At 47.9% G+C, this 13,395-nt stretch overlaps 1 protein-coding gene across 5 annotated transcripts in view; it reads right to left on the bottom strand.

Annotated features, from left to right (window-relative positions):
• Positions 1–1,809: 1,809 nt before the first annotated feature.
• Positions 1,810–13,395, bottom strand: part of NDST1 (N-deacetylase and N-sulfotransferase 1) — a 76,819-nt gene continuing 65,233 nt past the window's right edge. For all 5 annotated transcript variants that reach the window (XM_059917510.1, XM_059917507.1, XM_059917508.1 and 2 more), the window contains exons 14-15: positions 11,607–11,709; positions 1,810–6,824 (exon numbers count right to left, since the gene is read on the bottom strand). In XM_059917510.1, coding sequence (XP_059773493.1) covers positions 6,705–6,824; positions 11,607–11,709 — 223 coding nt within the window. In that variant the 3' untranslated portion in view covers positions 1,810–6,704. The remainder of the gene's footprint in view (positions 6,825–11,606; positions 11,710–13,395) is intronic.

Raw genomic sequence — 13,395 nt, 5'->3', positions numbered from 1 at the left:
ATCTTCTCCCCTTTCCCTGCCCCCTCTACCAGAGCTAACGAGTTATCAGTTTGGCGTGAGACAGAGATAGCTAGCTACATTGCCAGGAAAAATAATGCAGAATAGCATAAGCAGTACGAGCCAGCAGAGTATGTATGTGTACTTAGTTATGTAGCATTCTCTTTCCACAAATGGTCACACTTAGGTCAGTCTCAAAGATATTTCCTGGTGGGACCTGGAGACTGAGCTGATTATTCTCTCCTCCATCATCATGTTTCAGCATGTGGCCACACGAGTGGCTATTTAGCTGATCCCCTCTAGGTGGACATCTAAGTTGTTTCTAGGGCTTTGCTATTATGGAACACACTGCCCTGTGCACCTGATCCAGGGCTTCTCTGAGGGAAATGCCCACTTTCAGGATCCAACACTGCTCCTGGGGCACCATGTCCCCTGAGTGGTCTCCTCACTTAGGGGATGAGGAGGGTTCGATGTGTCTTTGTTCGCTCAACCTGTTAGAATTGCAGGACTCTTGGGACCTCTGAGAGCACCTGGGCTGGGCTTTCAGAATGTGTTTCAAGGATTCCTAGGGTTCCAAGATAGTATGGTGACAGAGAGGAGTTGAACTGATGACAGCCCAGATACTCACCCCAAATCCAACCAGAAACACCCTTCCTGCCTCTACCTGGTTTTCAATTAAGTTTCTCTTTAAAAAACAAAAGGCTGTTTTAAAATTCAAAAATCTCTGATGTAGCCTGACCACCTACCCAGCACCGGAATCCTATCTGTATCATGCAGATCCACTGCTCCCATTAATGCAGCCTCCACCCATGTTCTTGTTGCCCCACGACCCATACCAAGCTCCCAGCTGGCAAACCCCAAACAGGTGTCTGCAAGTGCCGCCCTTGTACCATTGGGGTTGGTGTTTCGCTGTGCTCCCGGCTGTGTCCCAGCACGCCCAGCCGTCCACAGTTCTGTGGAGCTTCTGTGGCTCATCCTTCGTGGCCTGATTCAGTGTTCCCACACTTTCCTGTGCGGCAGGGAGTTTGTTTAAAAGCCACATTTCTGGGTCTCTCTGCCAGAGGTTCTGACGGAGTGGACGGGACTGGGGGAGCCTGGGAATGTGCATTTCATAAAGTTCCACAGAGGCTCCTGCCTCTCTGCTCCCTGCCTCTGCCCCTCCCCCGCAAATCTCAAGCTCAACCAGGCTGGGAGGGCTAGGAAGTCATTTGTTTTTACCCAAAGTTTTCATTCCTCGGACAGCGGGACTCTGAATTAATTAGAACCCGTAGAAGCCCTCTATCTGAGCCAGGGTTTCCCAGAGTGCTGGAGAGGTTGTTAAAATGCAGGTGCTCCGGTCGCACCCCACATCTGCCAGAGAGGAATCTCTGGGGGCACAGCCGAAGAATCTGCATTTTAAGCAAGTTCTCCAGAGTAGCCACTGAGTCCAACTCCTTCCACACCCCTAAGAGATGAGGGAAACTGAGGATCAAAGCATAAGAGTGACTTGGCCCGGTCACATCACACACTGATAGCAGAACTAATTCTAGACTGAGGCTCTTCTCAGTGCTCCATCCCCAGCACTTCTCAACCATCTAGCGTGGCTGAGGGCCCTTTGTCACCTGAGACACCCCACTTGGCTGTCCTGGGACAGGCCTCTGCTATCTAGAAAAGCTTCAGTTTACAATCCATTGAATTGATCTTTGATTTGACAAAGTCACCTTGTGTGTACGGGGGCGGCCAGACTGGCTGTGTATGTGAACATCCTTCTCTCCACCCTCCCCTGCGGGCCTTACAAAAGCGTCAGGCAGACGGACAGACGTGACCAACGTGTACAAACAGAACCCCACTTTATTAGCAGTGAGTTCAAGATTGTACATTAATGGAGGGAAGGTTCCCATTTTTAACACAACCCAAAACGGCTGGTTTGAGAGCCCTGACCAGGTGAGCGGGGTAGCGCCCCCCTCTCTACTCCTCTCCCCACTCCCACAAGGGAAAGAAACCTCTGCCTGCTCCCCTAATGTGTCCCGCACCCTCTCCAGTCAGCCCTCTCCTCTCCCCAGGAAATGACATGAATTTCATGCACAAATTACAAAAGGAGCCCTCTTGCTGATAAGAAAAGCTAGCACAGTCATAGAAAACCCTCTCCGCCCTCGTTCTCCTCAAGGGCCACAGAGAGGAAGGAGAGAGGGAGGGATGAACTTATTAGGATAAAACACAGCCAGAGTCTCCCCATAGGCCCTTGACATTGACCCCCACACAAAGCCCATGCCTCTCCCTTGTGGGAACTAAAAAATGTCTCTGGTTGTCTGAGCTGGCGAGGGGAAGCCTCTGGGGGCAGGCAGCCCTGGGCGAGCAGCCTGGGGACCCAGCAGTGCCTCGCGGGCAGTGGTGAGGGGGGCCTGGGACCTCCATCCTCACTTTAACTAGAGCAGACCTGCTTCCTTCTTTGACGTCTGAAAATCCATGCTGTAGGCCCATCTGATCATTCTAGATGGGGAAATTGAGTCCCTGGGAGGAAAACTGTCACTCAGCTACTCAGTGTACTCAACTGGGACAAAATTTCACATCTCCTGCCTCCAGCCCAGTGCTCTCCTCCGCAACCGCAGCTTGGGTGGGGCAGCGCCCCCGCGGAGCCCTTCTTTGGTGCATCCCAGGGGCTGGCTCTGCTCCAGTGCACATAGACCATGGGCCTCCAGGAAATGAAAACCCAGAGACCACAAAACAGAGAGAAAGAGAGATGCTCTTTGGTGCCCTGTGTGCCATCACCAGGAGCAAAGCGGGCAGCACAGGATCTTCTGAGTCCGGGATATCTCATTCCCAACAGGCCCACACTGTGTGGTCCAGCCTCTTCTTTCTAGACCCTCCCAGGCGCGGCTGTGATGCTTCCCCCCTCGCCCTCTCCAGCTCTGGCCGGCCCCTCTGCTGATTTGGCACTTGGTACCGGTGACAGCAGAGGGGCATCTTAGGATGGACTGAAGTTTTCAAGTCAGCACAAAAGGTACCAATCCCCATAGCCTAAATTACCCTTGCCAATACAGGGGTTAGAGGAACTTGTTCTATGACACCATGAAGAAACAGACAAATCCAGCATGTGGGACTTCTATAAGACAGCAGCCTGCTAGCCTCCGAAATAATGTCATTCAAACAACCAGAGTGAGCAGAAGGGAAAGTTTACTGACTTGAAAGAGATTTTAGAAAACACAGTTCCAAGATGCAACATGTGTACCTTAACTAGTTCCCGATTCCAAAACCAGGTATAAGTTATTTGGGAGAACTGTGAATATGGATTGATTAGCAGATGTTGCTAGGAAATTACTGTTGTGATACTGGGTGTGATACTGGGCCAATTGTAGGAGAATGTCCTAACTCTTAGGAGATGCAGGCTGATGCATTTGGGGTGGAGTCTCATTATATTTGCAACTTTTAAACTAGTTCAGAAAAAATATGCTTGTACAGAAGGAAAGATTAAAATGTGGCAAAACATTAATTTTAAGTCTGAATGGTGGGCAGTGGGAGTTCATTATAAAATATTTGGTACAACGTTTACTTATTTACTTGCTTTTTCTCCTAACAAACCTGCGGGGACAGCTCGATGTTGGGACCGGCAATCTCTGCGAGTCAACCTAGCGGTATTCTTCTACTGGGGACAAACCACTGCTCCCCCAGCTGGGCCCCAGAGGCACTGGCTGCTCCTACTTAGAGCTCGAAAGAGATCAGTCTTTTTAAACCTCAGACTCTTTCTCCCGGCACAAGAGGCCCGCACTGTGGGCAGCTCTAGAGCCCCGAGTGACGGAGGCAGCTGCAGGTGACACATGCCACCTGCACCGAGCTTGAGGCACAGGTGTGTGGAGGAGATGGCAGAAGGGATGGTAGAGTTTTTTTTCTTGTTTTTGGCCAGTGACTTAGTAAACATGGAAGATGCTGAGGATACTGCGCCCACTGACCTCTGGTTTTCTCCTCTCGTTGTGGGGGGGGGGGGGGGGGCGTGGTCTGTGTGCTCAGCGGCTGAGAGAACCTAGAGGGACTTCTCTCCCCTCCCCAGTACCTACCGGTCCTGGAAGCGGGCTCTCGAGAGAGATTCATTAGTGGGAAGGGAAAAAGTAGCAGTGACAAGACAGACTTAAAACATGTGACAGGTCAAGTCCCCAGACTCCCAGAAGGGCCTGGACAAAAGTCTCCAGCATTTCCTCTGCTACCACAGGGCCTCAGACCTGCCTGTTTCTTCCTCAGGCCAGAGGACAAGGGGAGCGGACCTGCCCGCCCCACGAGGACAGGCTCCGGGCAGCCTGCCCAGGTGTCCAGGCCCAGAGGGAAGATCTCAGACGGTGGGAGCTGTGACGTCCTCGCGGGTCACGGAGCAGAGCCCTGCGCTGACAGATGGGAAGTGAGGCCCAGGTTTTGCACCGCGGAAGCCGCTGCCCGCTCTGGGAGTCTGGTTCCTGGTGCAGGTAAGTCTTCACAAGCGTACACGCAGACACGCCACCCTGCCCTCAGACACTCCGCTCCTCATCTCCTGCAGGGTTAGCAGCGCCCAGGGTTCCCGGGTTCTAAGGCCCCAGTGAGAAGCATGATGGAAACGCTTCACTCAGGAGACAGCAGAGCCATATGCAGCCGGCCCCGTAGGACATTCCACTTCTCCATCCCAGTGGAGACCCTGGGAACTAAGACCCAGGCTCCCAGGCTGGGAAAGGACCTTTTGAGGTGGGGAGAGCACGACAGGGATGCAAATGCAGATCTGCAACTGAGAAGGCTCAAAGGCACCCTGGCTGGGAAGGAGTGGTTTGTCCCCATATCCTGGAATGACCAAGGGCGTGACTAAAGGAGGGACAGCAACCTGGCACAGAGTAGGGTCCCAAGGATGGGCTCAGAGGCAGTGTGGCATTGGAAGAAGAGCACTGGGCTCGGAATAGGGAGCCTCGAGTTCAGTTCTGGGCCCTGCTCCCCATCAGTTCTGTGACATCAGCCCCGGAGGCCATCTCCCATTTCTGGACCTGTGTCCATACCCGTTGAAGGACCCTTCAGCCCCAACATGCTAGAGTCTTCTGAACAAGACAAGGCTCTCCAGAAAGGATTTCCCAGGTGTCAGTTCAAAGCTGAACTGGCAGTGGGAGGGGCTGGGGAAAGGCACCCCAGCCTTAGTCACTTCACATTGTTAAAAGATGGGGGCGGGAGGGGTGGGTAGGAGCAGGCCCCAACCAGAAAATAGCCCAGAGATCCCCTTGTCTGCAGGGGGCCTGGAGGCAGTTCTGTGGCTCCCAGGGCAGCTCCCAACCTAGCACCATGTGAGGGAAAGGGGAACAGGCCAGCCTTTAAGCCCCGGGGTCTCCTACCCCATCCTGGCTGTTTCCTTTGGCCAAAAGTGCCCCAGGGTCACCGCGCTTCATGAAGCCAGATCTCCTGGAAAGAGTAGGTCTTGCTTATGCATCTCGCCACCTGTTCACCCGGGGCAGCCATGGCACTTGACCTCTCCCAGGGCACTTCCATACTGTGTCCTTGAGGCCTCCACACATGAACATGGACCCCCTGCCCTTCCATCCCATTCTCTAGCACTGAGATATGACGCACTTTGGGACTGGGGTTTGCCACCATTTTGTACGACTGAATTAAAAACAAACCCAACCAAAAAAATATAATATATATATATACATGTTATATATATATATGTAACACAGTGCGACCCCAGCACCCAGGGTATAAACTCTGGCACCAAGAAAAAAAAATATTAAAATACTTTAGCTTCTTAGTATTTGGGAGGTTAAGGGGCTCTCTAGAAACCCTTGGCCACAGGCAGCTGGGCGCAAAGCAGGGATGGCGGTCTCCTCAACTCTGCTCAGCATCTGCCAGAGGCCAAGGCCAGGTGGGCTTAGGGACAACATATGTACACTGGAACATGTATACGGCCGACTCCATGACCGCCTCAGTCTTTTACCACAGGAAACACCACACATGTCATATCCCAGGGGGAAGAAACGGGGTAGGGTTGAGGCCTGGGTCTCTGGGTCCAAATGCATGGCAGTGCCCCAGGGCCCTGAAGGAGGCCTTTAGGACTGGGTGGGTACTGTAGGAACCAGCGATTCTTTCTCTAAAGAGGGAAGGTGAGATGGGAAGGTATGAAGCAGAATGGGTGTGGAGGTCAAGCGTTCTCTCGAGGTGGACACACTCACACCCAGCCTAGGGACCACCTCTGGGTTCCCAGCTGACCCCTCTGAAGAGCCTGGCTTGAACCATCAGGGAAACGTCCAATCTCTCTCCCTGGTTTGGCAAAAGCCCCAGCTGGGCTCTTCTCCTCGTTGGCTGGAGGACAGGGAAAATAGGGCAGCTAATACTGAGTGGACACCCTACTGGAGCAGGGAGTGATGGGACGGAGAGGGTACGGTGGGTAGAACACAGGGACGGAAAACAGAGTCTTGTGGACTCCTTCCTACCAGCTTGTGGTCTTCCACCAACAGGAAGTGGCCTCCTCATGAAAGACTATGAGCAGAATGGACCCCAGTTGGCGAAGGAGGTCCTAGAGGCCACCAACCCAGCAACCCAGCACTGGACGCTCTGAGGCGCGTGTGGACCTGCCTGGGCTCTTCTCCTGGCCCTGCCTGGGCCGCAGCAGAGTATTGCTTGTAAGTTGCTTGGCCAGCCCGGGCCCAGCTCCCCACTCTGCAGGTCAGTCTGGCTCAGCGTGTGGCGGGACGTCCCTGCCGTCACATTCAGTCTGGCGGTGGTGGCCATGGCTACCTGGTGTTCTGGAGCTCCTCCCGTAGCCAGGTGGGCAGTGTCTGGCCCATCTTGTACAGCAGCTTGGAAAGCTCGACATTGTGGTCCCGGTAATAGTCCTTCAGGAAGGCGCGGGACTGTAACAGGAAGGAAAGCTCAGCTCCTGGTCGTGTGCTGACTCAAGAGTGACCCCCCCCCCCCGCTTCTTTAAAACCACCATCCTGTTGGCATCCTCCCACACTCCCGTTATTTATTCACAATCTTCTTCAAAATCACAACCTTCAAAAGAAAACTCATATAGTAGGAGCACCAAAATATAGCACACAAAGTCAAAATTCTTGTGATAGGGAGAAGAGAGACAGAATTAAAACTAGGAGCAAACAAGAAAAGAGAAACATAGTATTTTGTTGAGGATTTTTGCATCTATGTTCAGGAGTGATACTGGCCTGTAATTTACTTTTTTTGTGGTATCTTTGTCTGGTTTTGGTATCAGGGTGACAGTGGCCTCATAGAATGAGTTTGGGAGTGTTCCTTCCTGTGTAATTTTTTGGAAGAGTTTGAGAAGGATGGGTGTTTGCTCTTCTCTAAATGTTTGATAGAATTCGCCTGTGAAGCCATCTGGTCCTGGACTTTTGTTTGTTGGAAGATTTTTAATCACAGTTTCAATTTCAGTATTTGTGATTGGCCTGATCATATTTTCTATTTCTTTCTGGTTCAGTCTTGGAAGATTGTACCTTGCTAAGAATTTGTCCATTTTATTGGCGTATAGGTGCTTGTGGTAGTCTCTTATGATCCTTTGTATTTCTGTGGTGTCAGTTGTTACGTCTCCTTTTTCATTTCTAATTTTATTGATTTGAGTCCTCTCCCTTTTTAAAAAATACTTATTTTATTTTTAATTTTTGGTTGTGTTGGGTCTTCGTTGCTGTGTGTGGGCTTTCTCTAGCTGCGGCGAGCCGGGGCTACTCTTCGTTGTGGTGCGTGGGCTTCTCATTGTGGTGGCTTCTCTTGTTGCGGAGCACTAGCTCTAGGCGCCTGGGCTTCAGTAGTTGTGGCGCACGGGCCTAGTTGCTCCGCAGCATGTGGGACCTTCCCAGACCAGGGCTTGAACCCATGTCCCCTGCATTGGCAGGCGATTCTTAACCACTGTGCCACCAGGGAAGCCCTCCCTTTTTTCTTTGAGTCTGGCTAAAGGTTTATCAATTTTGTGTATATTCTCAAAGAACCAGCTTTTAGTTTTATTGATCTTTGCTATTGTTTTCATCTCTATTTCATGTATTTCTGCTCTGATCTTTATCCTCAACAAAATACTAGCAAACTGAATCCAACGATACATTTAAAGGAGCATACACCATGATCAAGTGGGATTTATCCCAGGGATGCAAGGATTTTTCAATATCTGCAAATCAATCAGTGTGATACACCACATCAACAAATTGAAGAATAAAAACCATACGATCATCTCAATAGATGCAGAAAAAGCTTTTGACAAAATGCAACACCCATTTATGATTAAAAACTCTCCAGAAAGTGGGCATAGAAGGAACCTACCTTAACATAATAAAGTCCATATATGAAAAACCTACAGCTAACATCATTCTCAACGGTGAAAAGCTGAAAGCATTTCCTCTAAGATCAGGAACAAGACAAGGATTCCACTCTTGCCACTATTATTCAACATAGTTTTAAAAGTCCTAGCCACGGCAATTAGAGAAAAAGAAGAAATAAATTGGAAAAGAAGAAGTAAAACTGTTACTGTTTGCCGATGACATGATACTATACACAGAAAATCCTAAAGATGCTACCAGAAAACTACTAGACCTCATCAATGAATTCGATAAAGTTGCAGGATACAAAATTAATACACAGAAATCTCTTACATTCCTATACACTAACAAAAAATGAAAGATCAGAAAGAGAAATTAAGGAAACAATCCCATTTACCATCACATCAAAAAGAATAAAATACCTAGATGTAAGGCCGGATAGTATAAAACTCTTAGAGGAAAACACAGGCAGAACACTCTGACATAAATCGTGGCAAGATCCTTTTTGATCCACCTCCTAGAGTAATGAAAATAAAAACAAAAATAAACAAATGGGACCTAATTAAACTCAAAAGCTTTTGCACAGCAAATGAAACCATAAACAAAACAAGAAGACAACCCTCAGAATGGGAGAAAATATTTGCAAATGAAGTGACCAACAAGGGATTAATCTCCAAAATATATAAACAGCCCATGCGGCTCAATATCAAAACAACCCAATCAAAAACTGGGCAGAAGATCTAAATAGACATTTCTCCAAAGAAAACATACAGATGGCTAAAAAGCACATGAAAATATGCTCAACATCACTAATAGAGAAATACAAATCAAAACCACCATGAGGTATCACGTCACACCAGTCAGAATGACCATCATCAAAAAAAATCTACAAACAGGGGCTTCCCTGGTGGTGCAGTGGTTAAGAATCTGCCTGCCAATGCAGGGGACATGGGTTCAAGCCCTGGTCCGGGAAGATCCCACATCCCACGGACCAACTAAGCCCGGGCACCACAACTACTGAGCCTGTGCTCTGGAGCCCGTGAGCTACAACTACTGAGCCCATGTGCCACAACTACTGAAGCCTGGGTGCCTAGAGCCCATGCTCTGCAACAAGACAAGCCCCCACAATGAGAAGCCCGTGCACCACAACGAAGAGTAGCCCCTGGTCGCCACAACTAGAGAAAGCCCACACACAGCAATGGAGACCCAATGCAGCCAAAAAAAAAAAAAAAAATCTACAAGCAATAAATGCTGGGGAAGGTGTGGAGAAAAGGGAACCCTCTTGCACTGTTGGTGTGACTGTAAGTTGATACAGCCACTATGGAGAACAATATGGAGGTTCCCTAAAAAACTAAAAATAGAATTACCATATGACCCAGCAATCCCACTACTGGGCATATACCCAGAGAAAACCGTAATTCAAAAGGACACATGCACCCCAATGTTCATTGCAGCACTATTTACAATAGCAAGGTCATGGAAGCAACCTAAATGCCCATTGACAGACGAATGGATAAAGAAGTGTGGTACATATATACAGTGGAATATTACTCAGCCATAAAAAGGAACGAAATTGAGTCATTTGTTGAGACGTGGATGGATCTTGAGACTGTCATACAGAGTGAAGTAAGTCAGAAAGAGAAAAACAAATATCGTATATTAACGCATGTATGTGGAACCTAGAAAAATGGTACAGATGAACCGGGTTGCAGGGCAGAAGTTGAGACACAGAGAACAAACGTATGGACACCAAGGGGGGAAAACTACGGTGGGGTGGGGATGGTGGTGTGCTGAATTGGGCGATTGGGATTGACATGTACACAGTGATGTGTATAAAATTGATGACTGATTAAAAAAAACAAAAAACAAAAACGGAGTGGTGCAGAAGACCTAAATAGACAGTTCTCCAAAGAGGACATACAGATGACCAACAGGCACATGAAAAGACGTTCAACATCACTAATTATTAGAGAAATGCAAATCAAAACTACAATGAGTACCACCTCACACTGGTCAGAATGGCCAAAATCAAAAATCTCCAAACCATAAATGCTAGAGAGGGTGTGGAGAAAAGGGAACCCTCCTACACTGTTGGTGGGAATGTAAATTGGTGCAACCACTATGGAAAACAGTATGGAAGTTCCTTAAAAAACTAAAACTAGATACAATATGATCCAACAATCCTCCTCCTGGGCATATATCCAGAAAAGACAAAAACTCTAATTTGAAAAGATACATGCACCCCAATTTCATAGCAGCACTATTTACAATAGTCAAGATGTGGAAGCAACCTAAGTGTCCATCAACAGATGAATGGATAAAGAAGATGTGGTATATATATACACTATGAAATATTACTCAGCCATAAAAAAGAATGAAATATTGCCATTTGCAGCAATGTGGATGGATCTAGAGAATATCATACTAAGTGAAGTCAGACAGAGAAAGACAAATACCGTATGATATCACTTATATGTGGACTCTAAAGAATAAATCTATTTACAAAACAGACTCAGAAAACAAACTTATGGTTACCAAAGGGGAAAGGGAGGGGGGAGGGACAAAGTAGGAGTATGGGATTAACAGGTATACTGCTATATATAAAACAGATAAGCAACAAGAATTTACAGTATAACACAGGGAACAATATTCAGTATCTTGTAATAACCTATAATGGAAAATAATCTGAAAAAAATATATATATATCACTGAATCACTTTGCTGTGCACCTGAAACTACCACAATATTATAAATCAACTATACTTCAGTTCTTAAAAAATTATCAAGGGGTAATGGAAAAAAAAGGGAAATGTAACCAGAGTCACAGTGTGTGCCCTTTCCCCTATATCCTTATACATGCTGTCCTTTCCTACAAGAATGCCTTATCCTTCCATGCCATAGGTCCAAATACTACTCCATCCTTCCAGGCCCAACTCGAGAGACACCCCCCCCCACCCCCCCCACCTCGTCTGAGAAGCCTTCTTACCCATCCAACTTCAAGTGGCATGTCCTTGTTCTGAAGTCTCACAGCACTTGTTCATACCTAACTACACAAAACACTTCCTCCCTTGTATTCTACTTATTGGCATATGTGACTCATTTCCCTCCTAGACTAGGAGCTCCTTGAAGGCAAAGAACAGGTCTGATTCATTCTCAAAGCCCCGTAGCATTCAGCCCTTGTAGAAGAAATACTCAGTTGACTAAATCAATTCTGATCCACCATATCCCCTAGCCCACATTTCCTCCTGCTAAGAACACCACCCAAGAAATGCCAAAGCCATTGAGTGCTGGGTGTCAGGTAAAGAGAAGACTCCCTCCAGTACAGGGACCCCCATCATTTATTCCCCTGCCGCAGGCAGCAGGTCTGCTACTTACATCCAAGTCCATCTCTGGGTACTTCCGGCCCTTGCTTTTGCCTAGACACTTGGTTTTTCCTCCTTCGAGCAGTTGGCACCAAAATCCTTTCTTTGGATCAAACCTGTGAAGGTGGGGAAAGCCTGTGGATGGGAGCTGGCCCGGCCCAGCCCAGCCCCTTCCCACTTCAGGCAATGTTCACAGACCTCAGGAATGGCAGAGCCTACTAGAAAATCACAGGATCCACTCCCATATGCACACTCTGGTCTGTGGGACTGATACTTGCATCTGTTTGCCCAAGCTTTGGCTCTGGGCTCCACTAAACACACCTGCCCCCTCTTCCCAGCAGAAGGCAGGCCGCATGCTCTGAGATCTCTCTTCTCCTGACTGGGCAGGCTCAGTTCCTGCAGCAAATCCCTAACATGAACACTTCCCATCCTTCCTTATTCTGGGGATCCTCTTAGCACTCTCCAACTCAGGGGTGAGAACCCAGTAGGGGGAAAAAAGTTTAGTGGAGGTTCTTTTGCTTTTTAATAAATGCAATCTTTATCAAGAAATGCTGTATCTACAGTTGCATTTAAGCATGTGCGTCACTGGAATGTTGTGTTTTTTTTAAAATAAATTTCAGAAATGATAGAGCAAGACTGCCTTCAGAATTGAAGTCATGCTGGACCTTCAAAGGTACTTTTGGGAGAGGACATCTGATGCTGTCATGGGGAGGAGAGGCATAATGGCATCAGAATTCAGTCCCAGATCAGGAACCATTAGGAGGTTCTTGGGCATGAGGACAGAAGGAAAACAGAGTTCACATTTGGCAGGAAAGGGAGACGGGGATTTTTGAATGGGTCCCAGGGTAGGCACACGTGATGGTAATGGTGGTGGTGATGAGGATGAGAGTAGCTATCATTTACTGAGATTAGTACATCCCGTGCACTGAGCCAAGAGCCCCACCCACATGCTTTCATTCAAGACAGTGACTCTCCAGAGGTAGGAATTATTACCTTTATCCCCAATTTACGGAGAAGGAAAGTGAGGCTTGAAGGAACTAAGACACATGTCCAAGGTCCACAGTTAAAGAAGATGTCTGGGATCCTAACCCAGGCATCTCTACTGCCACAGCCATACCCTCAGCTGCTGCTCCTTTCTACCCTCAAAGGGAAGGACTGACTACCGTTCTCCACCTTCCGGTTTCAACTTCCAAAGTAAGGAGAAGGGAATATTCTTGCTGAAGGGCTTTCCTAAGAAGGTAGCTGGGGAAGGTGACTATTTCTCCTTCTCTTGAGACCCCCTCATTCAGATGTGTGTGTCACCTGTCTGTGACCCTCGGAGACAGCCTCTCCCCAGCCCTGAGCCCCTCAACATAGGCTGGCACTTATCCATCTTGGGACAGCGTTCTCAGTGCACTTGCACTGGGTTTTGAGTGATGGGAATGATTAGTCAATGACAATATTTATAGTATCTTTTTCCTTAAATTATATGTAAGTCATAATCTAATGATAAGAAACCCTTGTGGGAATTGGAGTTGCTCATTGCTGGTCTAACTTACTTAGGTAAAACACTCTGAAAATGTTCAGCCCAGAGTGAAAAGAACACCCCAGGTGTAGGACTGACCAGAGTCATCACATCACTTTTTCTTGAGTCAATATCTTTATTAATATGACTCAAGTCATATTAACTTTCCTGCTAAACTGCCATCAGGGACATGCATACTTTCTCACACTTGCTGACTAATCTGTGTTTTTCTCCTAATCATTCAAGCCTTTGGCTTTTGGGCCCAGGTGCCTGCTCAGGACATCCCCCTGTTGAAAGG

Source organism: Balaenoptera ricei, chromosome 3 (assembly GCF_028023285.1).
Source record: "Balaenoptera ricei isolate mBalRic1 chromosome 3, mBalRic1.hap2, whole genome shotgun sequence".
Taxonomy (NCBI): domain Eukaryota; kingdom Metazoa; phylum Chordata; class Mammalia; order Artiodactyla; family Balaenopteridae; genus Balaenoptera; species Balaenoptera ricei.
The sequence above is the reverse complement of the archived record's forward strand: the minus strand, read 5'-3'. Positions and strand labels throughout refer to the sequence as shown.